General features: G+C 29.3%; 1 protein-coding gene across 4 annotated transcripts in view; it reads right to left on the bottom strand.

Moving 5' to 3' along the window:
• Nucleotides 1-14,884, bottom strand: part of LOC107441634 (potassium/sodium hyperpolarization-activated cyclic nucleotide-gated channel 2-like) — a 106,459-nt gene that overhangs the window by 28,521 nt on the left and 63,054 nt on the right. For all 4 annotated transcript variants that reach the window (XM_016054976.4, XM_087165423.1, XM_087165422.1 and 1 more), the window contains one exon: nt 8,594-8,868. In XM_016054976.4, the coding sequence (XP_015910462.3) occupies nt 8,594-8,868 (275 nt within the window). The remainder of the gene's footprint in view (nt 1-8,593; nt 8,869-14,884) is intronic.

Raw genomic sequence — 14,884 nt, 5'->3', positions numbered from 1 at the left:
AAAATTATGAAAACTATCTAAAACTGCATGGAATACATTAATTTGATAGTCATTATACACTGATTTTGCTTATTGTTAAAATGAAAAAGATGTTTAAATAAGACAATTATTAAAGAGGACAGTTAAATAATTAAAGAGCAAATTCTAATACAGATATTCTTCCACGTGTTTTTAAAGTTACTGTATAAAATACTTACGTATTTTTATACCATTAAATACTTAAAATTAAACTTTAACCTAAGATAATTCCATGCTACAAATAACTAAGTAAATATTCATAATTTTTTATTATTTCATTTAATAATAGTTGAAAAATTTTTCAATTATAAGGTATATAGTTTTTTACATATAATTTTAAAAATATTAATTTTACTGAGAAATCAAGTTTTAAATGTACGATTTTTTTTTAAAATTCATGATTCGGATAAGTCTGTTTTTGTGTCTGGTTTTGTAACTTAAAATATCATCTGCACTAAATAATTACCATAACTGAGGTCATCCCCTCAACCCATTAGATTCAATTCAAGAACGAAAAAATCTCATCATTAGATCGAAAGTTAATCAGGGTGGTCCGTTTGTTTCATTTTTATTTGTGTATTTTTGTTCACAGTGCATTATTTTTCTATTGGATTTACTAAATAAATTTTTTTATCAGAAAATTTGGCGATTTTTTTTAGAAACTAAAATAATTTATATTAATTATACTTCTAACACTTCTAATGAATAATAGTCGAATGTAAATCAATATTCACTTCTCACATTTATGCAATTCTCTGCAGTTTTCTAATAGATTTTCCTTTCGGATGAGGAATAAATTTATGCCAAACCCTTAATTGCATAGCGATGTGCCTTGAACTTAAAACGCTGTTTTTCGTAGCTCTGTTGCCAAGGAAAATAAAAATGTCATGGTTAAAAAGTGTCTTTCACTTGAAGTAATGCGATGATTTAAAGCTTTACACCCTGCAGCGAAGAATTATCTGGGCTTTAGAGCAGAGAAATAACTTAAATATTTTAGAGTTAATAAATTTTTTTGAAAATCGTTCATTAAGCGACATTTTTAAATCCAGCTGAAAATCACTGCCTTATTCTGAGTTATTGCAAATTTTTATGTGCCTAAGTATTGCAGCATTGGAGTAAGTTTTTAAATATTAAAATATTAGACCACAAATCCTCTTAATTTTCAAAAAACTGTAGCCTTTCTTCATATTGACGTTTTGCACCATTTTCAAACAGTTTCATATTTAAATTTTGTTAATAAATATTTTTAGTTGGCATTCAAAAATTTTATAAATGCTTAGATTTTCTCGAACAAGAAGAAAATTACCAGTTATAATTTTTACGAAAATTTTCCTCGTTAATTTCACGGCATACAATATTAATACACGAAATATACAAATATTACTAAATATATTAATACTATACATTTTATATTATATGAATGCATTATATGAAAAAAATACACTCCTGAGACTTGAGCTTTACATAACGGCATGAAATGAGATTTTAACTTACAAATATGTAGTTTAGGAGAAAATAAACTCTTAAATGTGATGAAACATTTCTTTTTAAAAATGCAATTAATGAAACTTATAGTAACTTTTATTGAGTTATTTTTAATGATTACACAAAAAAAATATAAAAATTAGTTTTTAGCAGCTTTTGCATGATGCAAGATATTTTTATAGGGTATTTAAAAAACGATTTTGAATTTGATTAACATAGTTTTTCGAAGCTCTGTCGCCAAAGAAAATAAAAAAGCCACTGTTTAAGTGCCTTTTACTTGAACAAAACTATAATCTTACACTGAATATGCCATATTGCTTTAAAAAAGTATCTGAGTCCTAGAAAGGACAAATAACTAAAATATTATAAAAGTCTTTATAATATTTATACTTATTTAAAAAATCACCAATTCGTCGACATTTTTCCTCCTAGATAAAAATCATCAAAATCAATGTCTTATTTTAATTTTTGTGCCAACTTTTATAAGCCCAGATGAGGTAGCATTAGACGCAGGGGTGTCAAACTCGCGGCCAGAGGGCCGCATGCGGCCCGAGATGAACATTTTTGTAGCCCAATCAATATATCTGAAGCAAAGTAAAAATAAAATAGAAATGTGAATTAGAAACGAAACCAGCATATAAAATTATAATATACGGATCATTTTAAATTGTCCGCTCGAAAATGTAAAATTCTAATTGACTGAAATGGAGTCCGTTTCACACTAAGCTATCAATTAGTACATAATCAGGTTTATCCTATTATAGCGAGGTAAGTTGGTTATCGTGCTCCAAGGTTCTCAATCAATTCTGGGATTTGAAAGAAAAAATATGTAAGTTTTTAGAAACTATAAATCAAGATACAAGCTTGTTCTCCGATCAAATATGGTTGCAAGATTTATCTTTTATGGTTGATACAACCAAACACTTATCCGATTTAAATTTATTGTTGCAAGGCAAGGATCAGATCATTACGAACATGTTTGATATAATTGAAAAAGCATTCAAATGTAAACTATTTCTTTGGGAAAGGCAACTGAAAAATGAAGATTTAAAGCACTTCCCAAAGTGCAACAAGAAAAAATCTAGTTTAGATGATACTGCATCGTATCAAAAATATGCAGAAAAAAATTTCAAATCTTAGACCAGAATTTGAAACAAGGTTTAAAGATTTTAATTCTTTGGAAGACAAATTTTGTTTGTTTTCTTCGATTTTCTCAATAAATATAGACTCAGTACCCAGTTATATGCAAATGGAAGTGATTGAGATTCAGTGCGACTCAAATTTGAAGGCAAAATTCATTGAAGTGAATTTCACGAATATTTACCAGCAAGGTTTGAAAATACTCGAAAATTCGCGTATGAAATTAATTCCAAGTTTAGAAGTACTTATCAGTGAGAGCAATTATTTTCTGTTATGAATGAAAATAAATCTCCTGTCCGAAACCGTATTAATAACTCTCACGTTGGGTCAATTTTGAAAGTAATCTCGACCAATAAAATTTCTCCCGAAATAGAAAAGATAATAACAGAGAAGAGATGTCAAGTGTCAGGACGTAAACAATAATTTAACTATATATATTGCTGCTTCAAAACTAAAACGACACATCTGCAGGCATTACACGTTTGCAGATATATCGTTTTAGTTTTAAATCAACGATATGTTTATTACAATTCGAAATAAAAATATTTATTTCCATGAACATAGATTTTTTTTGCGGTCCACCTAAAGTTAAGCATTGTTTATTTGGCCCAAGTTAGCTTTTGAGTTTGACACCCCTGCATTAGAGTATATATTAGAGTATATATTAGAACATATAGTATATATTAGAGCATAAATATTTAAAAATTAGACCGCTAACGCTTTTCATTTTCTCAAAACTGACTTTTTTCTATATTGACGTCTTGCGCCATTTTCAGAATAAATATCGTTTGCTATGAAAGAAGATATAACTTGACATAATAGTCATGAATAACTGTCGCAAACTCACATCAGTTATGAAAATAGCATATTTTTTGCATAAAAAAGGTATAATTCCACGCGATTACAAAGCCTTAGAAAAACAGTCTTAACAACTTAATCTAAATTTAGCACATACATGTATATGAAGGTATCAATTTGGGGGGGGGGGGTAATTTTCACCATTAGATCAACAGTTAATTTTCATTAATTTGTTCGATATCAGACTAATTAAGAATAATAGCAGCATTTAAAATGCATCAAATATTTTCAAGCAAAAAAGAGTGAAAATGAAATTCAATTTTTAAAACTAGCGAAATGTTTCTACTAAACAATTTACTAATACAATATGTGGACGCATACCAGTAAGAATTAATACAAGCTTGAAAAGCAATCGTATAACTTCATTTCGTATTCTATACAAAATCGTAATTTACATACAGAAAAGCAGCCATTAATGCGAAATAAGCAGCTTAAAATGTGTTAAGCAATTATTTTAGTTCATAACAATAAATTTTATTAAGTGTGCAAAGTATGTTAAAACAAAAGAACATGCAAAGTATACATATGAATACTATTTCTTTTTTATTTATGTTTTTGCATATTTGTAAGAAATTAAATCTATAGCAATATTTAGAATTAATGCAACGGGTTTATAAACTGACTCTCTTACTCTAAGTATTTAAGAATAATATTTTCTAATTTATTTATAGTAATAAAAGATAATATCGTGCTTAGGAGATTAATAAAATATGGTTTTCATCAAAGCTAAAAATTTTTATCTAATACAACTTTTAATAATATTTGTTTCCCAGAATCATAACAAAATTAAAGGTTGGATATATCTGGAAACAAATCGCTCAGTGTTTGTATAGCATAAAAACTTTTTATCGAATTTGTGATAGTCGTTAACTAAATCTTCGTTGCTTGCTGTCTGATTTTTTGCTGTATTCTGTACAGGGTGTTTCAAAAAGGATTCCCTGTATATATTTTGTATTCTTGTAAAAAAGGAATTAAAAAATGATGCATATTACAAGTAACAAAATCATATTAAAAGTGAGGAAAAAAACTTTCAAGCTCTACATAATCATTATTAGGAACAACAAGATCAAAGAAAGAATAAAAGTCCTTAAATACCAAATTATTCGAATTGGACTGGAATGAATTTGGTTGAAAACTTAATTAATATCAGTACTAGATAATTTTTTTCTTCCTCTTTTTGATTTAAATTTTAAGGAACTTCTGAGGCCTAATGTACAGTGCACAAAAATAGAAAACAGACCACCCTGAGAAACTTCTGATCTAATGATCAGATATTCACGTTCTAAAACTCAATCTTAAAAGTTCGAGGCGGTGACCTTGAATATGCTAATTAATTAGCGCACACGATATTTTGCGCTATGAAATTAGACACAAAAACTTACCTTCTCTGTATAAACATGCTTTTTTTCGATGTATTCGGGTTTTTGACACCCAAATTTTAGGGGGTCGCCGCAATCTGAGAAATATAGTCCCAATGGTTTGGTCAGGAGAGCAGTCTAAAGTTTGGACCCCTTAAAGTTAATTTTATTTTTTGCTTATCTCACCATATCTCGAGAACTTTTTAAGCTAATCTAAAAAAATTGCACAGAATTATGAAATTTGCTCGTCCAAAGATAATTTCATTCGAAATATAACTTTTAGTAAATATGTATTATTTTTTATCATTTTGTTTAATGATAGTCGAAAACATTTTGAATTGTAAGGTATGCAATTTTTACATCATTTTAAAGAATGCAATTTTAAATGAAAAAATGCTGAATTTGAACAAAATCAGAAGAGATCCTGAGAAATTGAATTTTAAACATAAGACTTTTTCAAAATTCAATTTCTTAGAAAATGTTTGACCAACTTCACTCAAATTTTGTATTTTGCCATGCAAAATTATATCCTTAAAACTAACTTAAACAATTGTATACCTCACAATTTGAATTTTTTAAACTATTATTTAATAAAATAATAAAAAAGAATAAATATTTACTAAAATTTATTTTTTGCTTCTTATTATTTTTGAACAAACTAATTTTATAATTGTATGCAAAAAAAATTTCCTTTCGCTTGAAAAGTTCTCGAGATATAGCGAACTACGCAAAAAGTAAAACTAGCATTAAGGAGTCCAAACTTTGTATCACTCTCCTGACCAAATTTTGGGGACAATATTTTCTAAATTGCGGCTACCACCTATATTTTGGGGGTCAGGAACCCGAATCTGTTGGAAAAAGAGGCATTCTTATTTAGAGAAAGTACTTTGTGTCTGATTTCGTAACTTAATATATCAGCACTAATTTATTAGTATATTTGAAATCACCTTCCCGAACCATTAAAAATAAGTCCTAGAACGTGAAGATCCGATCATTAGATCAAAAGTTATTCAAAATAATTCCTTTTTTTAGGAGCACTGTACATAATACTTCCCTGTACATACTGCTAATACATTTAAATTTTCATGGAAATTTAAATAAACTGACACAATGTAAGTCTAACATATTAAGGGTGCTTATTACGGAAAAACCCGTATACGCGTGATTGCAGACTTTTATTAAATGTAAATATTATTAAATGAGTTTAAAAAATTTAAAAACGTCATAATTCGGAAAAAATTTAATGACATTGTTTAACAAAACTTATGCTAAAAAAGCTTATTTAACCATAGTAGAAACAACAATAACAATAAAACAACAAGGAAAAAGTTTCTTTTTTTAACTATTCCTTAGTATGACATAAATGTAATATTTTACGCATTTAAACATGTAAAATACAATATAAATTATAAATGCTTTTTAGTAAAATTATAGAGGGTAATAGTATGGAATTAAATTGCAGTTTAAATGAAGAAACGAAAAGTTGTTTAATTTCATACGAGTTTTGTTAAAAATAACCATTTTTAATTAATATAGCTAGAAAAACACAATAATGATTGTAATACTAAGAAATACTTTTCTTTTCCATTTGAAGTTAATAACTATTTTTATATTAAATACACGTTAGAGAGAGTCAATTTAAAAACCTTTTGAATCTAATAAAATCTAAAAGCTCTAACACAATGCATAGGATAAGTAATAAAACAAGATGCTATAATAGAAAATATTTATATGAACATAACAAAAGTATGGAATGGTAAACTCGTAGAGCTGTAATTGTTTTAATTATTCCTCCAAGTATTAAACTTGGTTCTGTATTTTTTTATAACGAAAATTTTATAATAATAATAGAAGAAAGAGTATGTGTGTATTTGTACTGCTTATAAATCCAAAAAGCCTAGAACGGTTTTGAAATTTGGTCATCGGGTATAAAAGAAAATTTTAGCCCCATCCTAAAAATCATTTAAAAATTTTAATCAGCCAGTCCTGGAGGACCGTTTGAAAAATGAGTTTTTCTCAAAGGTTTATTATCGTTCTTATAAACTAAACTGTCTGTGATTCTATTTCTTTTATTCAAATATTTCAAAGACAATATCAGTTATTTACAATAAATAATCAAAATTATGGAATTATTTTTAGGTTTAGTAGTTGTGTCAATTGGTGTATGCCTTTTAGTTTTATGCATTATTTCTTAGTGTTGATTAATACAGATTGTACAGATTATTTTTTTTTACCCAGTACGAAGAACGGATATTCAGCTGGTATTATTTTATTCGTGTGACAACTTTTATTTTACATTGATCTCATTTTTATTTGACCCATAGAGAAAAATATTTTTTATTACATATTTGTTAAAAATGAAAATGAGAAAAAACAATATTAGAAATCTAAAAAAAGAAAAATTTTTATATAGTACATTCTTTTGAGAGCAACATTCATTTAGAATTGTGTTACATTCACTTAAATTGCATGGTGAAGCCTCTACTAAATTTTGTAGCACTTATAATATTTCATTTTTCCATAAGGATTTGAACCTTTTTTTCAATGAAAAAGTCGGTTTTTTAACTGTGAGACTACAGAGCAAAATATTTTACGTACGCTAAACAGCTGACCCAATTTTAGGTTTACGACTACTAATGTTCAACTCCGTAGCCTCGTAATTTTGAACCCAATCCCTAAGGCAAGGAAACTCCTGGATCAGTATTCCAAGAGATGTGATTTGTTATGGGAACATGGAGGACTTCGTGACTCAACATATTTCAAGTGCATCAGTCACCATTCACTGCACGGGGAGTCCTCGACCGAGGGGATCGAACCCACGACCACTTGGACATGGACCCAGTGCCCTACCAACCAGGCTATCCTAGTAATTTATATAAATAAAAGTACCTGAGGTTCAAATGCACGCGATGTAACAGTTGATAATATTAAAGCGCCCTTAGTGGCATACAATAACATTTCCGGTCTTGGTTTCCTAGGTAATTTTTATTCCTTATGATGTGCTCTACTTAGAAGTTTGTCGCAACATTTACTGGACACCCTGTATATTAAGATTTAAGCCGCCATATTTTACCTTTAGAATAGAATATAATAAAACTTTAAAGTTACCAGTGAGATAAACATAAAAAAAATAATTATGATTTTTGTGGAAAGTTATAACTTAAATATACTAAGAAAAATTTATTGTAGAGGAACGTAACAAAATAGACTGCGACTAATATTGCTTTATTGTTTTTTTTTCTCATCTCATTTCGTAAATCTTTTACTTTACTTCTGACATGAAATTTAGAAAATAAATCATTTTAGAAAAGCACAAAGGTAGTTTTTTGTGCTTGGCTCTCTTTTGCAAATTTTCTATTTTTACCCTTTACATAATACATATTAAAAAATCTTATTTTAGAGTACTGCAGTAAAACGTGCAAAGACCAGAATCATTTTTGGTGTTGGAAAATTTTGTTTGTTTTTTGTGTTGTTCATAAATCTCTTATAGTTTCTTGCTGGCGTGAAATTAAAGAAAATCATAAAACACTATAAAACACTATAAAATTTAGTAATATTAGCAATTTTTGTGCTCTCTTCTATTAATCTACAAAATTAGTTTTATAACATAAATTCTAAAACAAGAGCTTATTTTAGAGGATAAATAAAACCGAAACCACTTTTTTGTCCATAAAACATTTAATAGATCTCCGAGTTCACCATTTGGGTTTTCAAGATTCTGAAATGTGACTTACGTAAACTTCTTCCCACTGACTGACGTAGCGGACCAACCTGGACAACCTGAGCAACCGGAGAAGGGAGAGCATCTTAGCCAACCGCAAAATTCGCAGAGCTCTGCCTGCGTGTAGTATCTGATAATTCTCCTGATAATCCTGATTAAAGATTAGAAATATATAGTCCAAAGGGATGGAACTTAACAAATCCAGGAAAAACCACGTTCGCAAATAATGCCTGGCAATTAATCCTGGATCTAGGATCACCTGTTCTGAATTATCCTGATTCATGATACCTGAAAGAGAATAAAAAAATATTAAACCTAGCTTATCTGCTGATTGACATGGATTATTCGTTAAATAATCCATTCGTTAAATAATTATGAGATAAAAATTTACAAAATGAACGTATATAAGTTGACATACTATAGATTCTGTTCTATAAACAAGAACTTTTCTTCAGTACCTAAACTTCAAATGGAAAACATTTGACATTCATTTTAATTCGACGTTCAGACACTAAAGAAGGTTCTCGTTTATAGTACTGAAACTATAGTATGTCAATTTATGTACGTTTTCACGGTTGTTTTTTGCTTTAGTCTTACAAGTAACAAACAATTGAAATATATTTGTACTTACTTCATTTTTTTAAATATCGAAAAATATATAAATGACATTATATTAATTTCCTTAATGGGATACCCGCAAGTGACGAAGTGTGAATATCTCGATGGTGATTGGTTGTTGAAACGTGGAATTTGTTTACGTTAGCAACTGTTCTTTCCATATTATTTCGAGTAAACCCAGCCCGTCAAGTATCAATTTTCTTAAGTGGCACATTTTTCTATTTTCTAACACAAAAATTCACTCACAAGGATTTCAATTCTTTCACTATATATTTCTTACTTAACACAAAGACAGGCATGAAGTCACGTACGACATAAACAAACTAATTATGCATCGTAGTTGCCAGGTACACAGATTAAAAATATATCACGGTTACAATAAAATACATAAATAAATATTAAATCTAAGTTAAGTAAAAAATGTCAGACGAGACAGAATTATATTTCAACAAATTCAATGCACGATATCGAGCTGTATTTAATTAACTTCACATTAATTAACATTCTAATTTATGAGGAGAAACTTAGCTCAACTTTAATACGCCATTTTGTTTATAAACGAACAGCTGGAGCTAACGTCATAGGTCATATGTGTGGGTATCTGTGATCTTCTTCTTCTTGAAGTACAAGTACCCAATTGTAATAATATTTCAAACCGTTTGATTATTTGTATCATAATTTATAAAGTAATTAATGATTGATTTTATCAAATAATACCTTGTTTGTTTGACTATAAACTTGATTCTTTTAGGTAGCGGAAAATAAATAAATAACATTGTATTATTACGTTAGATTTATATTAAGTGTGCAGAAACGTTACCGCAAAAATCTGATTTTCATTTTTAAGAGTGACCAGAAGGTATAGTGTCCAGATTATCTAGGTAGTTTGAGAAATGAAACAATTTTGTAGACTTTATCGAATCTCCCTAGTTAATCTAAAAATTAGCTTGACAATTTGCAGGATAGCTGGTTTATAAACTGTAGCGGTAACGGTTATGTTATTATTTTAAGTATAACACTTTTAGTTTTATTTTATTTTTGAACTATACTTAACATTTCTTTTTAAAACTATAGTTTTATGTATCACACTTATAGTTTAGTTATGTTAAAATCATTCTATAGTCTTAAGAATATAAAGTGAATATATTTTATTTTATATCTGTTATTTAAGCTTTTTATTACAATAGGACAATAACACTATATTATTTTTTTTATTTAAGCAGATAATTGTTCATCTATTGTCTGAATTTTCGTTAGTTAACATTGTTATCGAATACAGTATTTTCTCCACTGTAGAATTATTGAAGTTTACATGTAAGCAAGTAATTGTTCCTATTGTCAAAATCCCCACCTTTAACCAGAATTTTCACTTCTAAAGCATTGTTGACGCTGTTGAGTTATATATTACACCATTTTACCCACTCAAGACTGATGTATTTGTACCTTTAAACATAACTAAGTAATTATTTCCATTATTGAGTAATCCCCTATAGTAATTCCCTATAGACTGAACTATTTTGACTCAGTTATTCTTCCCACTAACAAATTACCCACTTATTATCCATATTCATTTTAATTATTTTTAACTTGCTGTTAATATTGATATCAATCTGTTGTCCACATTGTTATCATCCACACAATATAAGTTATTATCCTTATAGTATTTACATAATTTTTCCGCCATCTAAAAAATCACAAGCTTTCTGACCAGTTACTATTAATTAAATTTATATCACAAACATAACATTCCTTTTCAATAAATATTAAAATATTTCAAAATGTTTTACATATAGCACTGCATCTGTATAATATTTGTTTCATTATTTATTTTATACTCAGGATCATATTTGTTTTATTCTTTAAAATCCAACCGGAAAACTTTTAAAGCAACTACTTCATTTATTTAAATTGTTAAGTAAAACAGATTCGAGTTGTATCTTCAACATTCTCAGAGGGCAAAATCGTTTTCTTTTCGCGCCACTCAGTAGTAACAGTGACGTAGTTGATTACGTCAGACGATCAGCTGATGCCAAGGCAAACGATCGGGGGAAAAGGTCGTCTCCCACTCAAATCCGGGTATCGAATGGTCCGCAACAGTCTGCCCTAAAAAGAATTTCACTTTGCTCAATTCTCGCCCACTTCACCTGATGTTTGTGGAAATAAATCTATTTATTTTAAACCTTAAATTCATTAATCGATTATAATATTAAAATTATGGTTTTATTGTGGTGGATAAGGAGGGAAGAAACAAAGAGACGTGAACTTACTCATTAAAAATGCTTTTCCTCAATGAAGTTAAAGTTATAAACATAATCTTAGAAAAAATAAATATTCATAACGGGTTTCCTTTGAGCTCATTCACCAAAGAGAATAAAAAAAGTTACTTTCAAAGTGTCTTAAATTCTCTGTAAAGCTTTAACTTTAAATTATGTAATACTACTTTGCTTAAAAGAACGACATGGGCTTTAGAACAGATTAATAGCTTAAGGCTGTTTTTCGAAAGGCTAAATAGTCACATTGAAAACATTATTTTAGCGAATAATGTGCTACTATTATAGTTTTTGTGAGTTTTTAACAGTTATTTATGACTGTTTGACTAAATTTTGCCTATTTTTAGCCAGCGTTTTCTATGTTTATTATGAAATTAGCTCAAAATGTCTATATAAGGAAAAGTTACTCTAAAATTACTCCAACACTACTTCGTCTGGGCTCATGAAAGTGCAAAATACTGTGAATTATTAATTGTTTCTAATAATTTTCGTCTGAAAAAATCTCACCAAATCGGAGATTTTTATAAAAATCATTTTTAATAATATTTAAGCTATTTTTATGTCCTAAAACTTATAGACTCCTTTACGGCAAGATGGATAGTTTTACCTCTAGTTTAAGATACTTTGGTGACTTTTTTTTATTTTCCTCGGCAAAAGAGCTTCATAAAACACCTTTAAATATTTTAAAAGTTATTAAACTTTTAAAAAATTGCCCATTTGGCGAAATTTCATCATTTAGATGAAAAATCATTAAAATCAATGAATAATACTTCTCAGTTTTTGCAAGTTTTTTGGAGTTCAAACAATTCAGCAGAGTAACTTTCCAATTGTTTAAAAATTAGATTGCAAACGCTTTTTTACTCTCATTAAAATGTGGCTTTTCTTCATATTGTTATGGATTTGTAAGTATGTGAATAATTTTGTAAATATTTTCCGGTTATTATGCTAAATATCTCTGACGGACTCTAAATAAACTGGTAAATACGAAAACTTGCAAGAAAATCGCGTAATTCTAACGTAATTTAAAGAGAAAATAATGCTTAATGCATTTCTGTCGACTTTGCGAAACTTTTGGTGACTTGGCTACACTTGAAGACCATTTTGGCGACAAAATGATAGTTCGGGAAAATTTAGAGTTTCGAAGAGAGATGACTAATATGTACTGAGTTATGCAATAATTGTCTAGAATCATGTCGAAAGTTTCAGAGTTAAGTTGCCAAGCCTATATAAGTAGGGAGAGGAGTAGTAAAGAACATTAGTCTGTTTGTGACTGCAATAGTGTTTTGATTGGTGAGTTTCTTGTTCCGTCTGAGGTTACAAAACCTGTGATTTGTTATATACTAACCAGTTATTCGTACTGTAATCGAGTGCTAAAAATTGCTGAATTTTCCGGAAGATTCTACTAATAAATTTTTAGGAGTTTTAAGGACTGTTTTATTCATCTCCAATCGACACGAACCACTGTGCTCGGTACAATATCTATGTTCTGCTCTATTTAGATAATTATCATAGAGGGCGCTGGATAAAGATGAATTAAACTTCACCTAGGAGTCATGAATAACTGTTGCAAAGTCACGAGACATTTGAAAATAGCATATTATTTTCTAAAAAACTTTATTTTATGTGATGACAGAGACTACGACAAAAACGTTAGTGGAATCTGATATGTAGTATCTATTCTGTCATAACAATTACTCAAAAATATTGTTATAGGAGTAACAATTCAATCGAAGCAGTAATTTGAAGGTCCTACAAGTAATTTTAACTTCAGTAATTTGATTATAATTTTCTATTTTTCCTTCGAAGGAGAGGATTTATGTACTTTAAAGAATAGGCCTTGTAATTTTAAACCCAATCCAGAAGACAAATCAACTCCTGGATCAAGTATTGGGAGAAATTTACCGTCGTGGTGGACTTTTTGATGAAACTAATCTGCATTTGTGTTACATGGAGAGGGAGACCACGAAAAGCCCCTATGGTTAGCCTGACAGCAAGGGGACTCTAACACATGATCCGTCTACCACTGAGGATATTTTCAGGTCAGCACTGTGGGCGGTAAGTGCCATGTGTGGAACTCGAATCTCAGCCGTTGCTGGAATCGAACCCGGGTCACTTCGTTTTGAAACGAATGCTCTATCCCTTGAGGTACCACGACTCCTTATATCTGGTTTGTCGCTTGCAACCTATATCAGGTTAACATGCTTATAGCTCTGTACTGAGATCAAAACTTGCCCATTTAAAAAAATTTAAATTTGCTGCAAATTTACGATACCAGTTGTAGGGAATAACTCATATAGTTTGATACATTTGCATTTAAAAGTTTGGTTGTGATATTTAAATAATCATAAAAATTGTAGTGTCAAGTGCGTCCAAGTTCTCATATTGTTAATGAAAAAACGTCTTTAGTATGAGAAAAACCCGTATTAAAACCTGCATTAAAACCAAACACCCATTTAAATAAAATGCATAATACAGCAGATTTTGTAAAAACAGCAATTAATCATTTGTTTAATAGTTATTGATACTTACGTAAATAAATGATAGATAAGGTTACTTTTTTTTGTTCAAACAATGAAAGTAGTTCTTCATTCCAAACGATATGATGACAAAAAACTTTCCAATATACTTATTCTAAATATTGGCTTTTCCAGATACAAAAAAAAAGGAAAAGGATATTGTGCAAGCTGACAAAAGAACTCGAAGGCAATGACAGCGGTTTGGGTGGGGGGGAAGTGGGGAAGAAAGAAAAAATTCTTCATCTTTAACATGTTGATGATGAAGGAGTGCTCAATTTGTCCAATTTAATGAACCGAATCAATCGCCATGGCCTCCCCGTCATGTGGCCACCCTTTTGGAGGTCATCGATTAAAACCTCTTGGATCGATTTCACGGTTACAGTTTTCCATCCACCTCTTTCGATACGAGGGATTATTTGGTCAAAAGTCGCACATTATTCGCTTGCTTTTCGTTTACTTTCGCTTTTCTTTTTCGGTATATCGTATGAATTCCGTTCAACCAATCACGGCTTTCTTTGGTTTTTACTTTTATTCCAATGGGAAACAAGATTCGAAAAAAAAGGTAAAAGGAAAGACAGATGAAATGTTCCTGTTATTGATTTTTAAAAAGTTCTTTTTTAAAAAAACTCGTTGGTGGTCATGTTTTATAAGCATATTCAAATGAGCTTGGTTATAATTTGTTCTTTGCATACTTTTTTTCGTTTTTATAAATATGAAAAGGAAACAGTTGTTCGGGGTTTTGGAAGTTCGGATAAAATGATTAATGTGACATTTTTTTTTAATCGTTTGAAAATAATAAATTTTTATCGTTTGGTTTAATGTATAATTGCTTTCCACGTTACAAAATTCGTTTGGTTTATATTTTTTGATGCGATTAGTTCGAATGAAATAAAACGACGC

This window comes from Parasteatoda tepidariorum, chromosome 6, assembly GCF_982258835.1.
Source record: "Parasteatoda tepidariorum strain Cologne lab strain chromosome 6, Ptep-v5.0, whole genome shotgun sequence".
In the NCBI taxonomy this organism is placed as follows: domain Eukaryota; kingdom Metazoa; phylum Arthropoda; class Arachnida; order Araneae; family Theridiidae; genus Parasteatoda; species Parasteatoda tepidariorum.
This window is presented reverse-complemented; position numbering and strand designations above follow the sequence as displayed.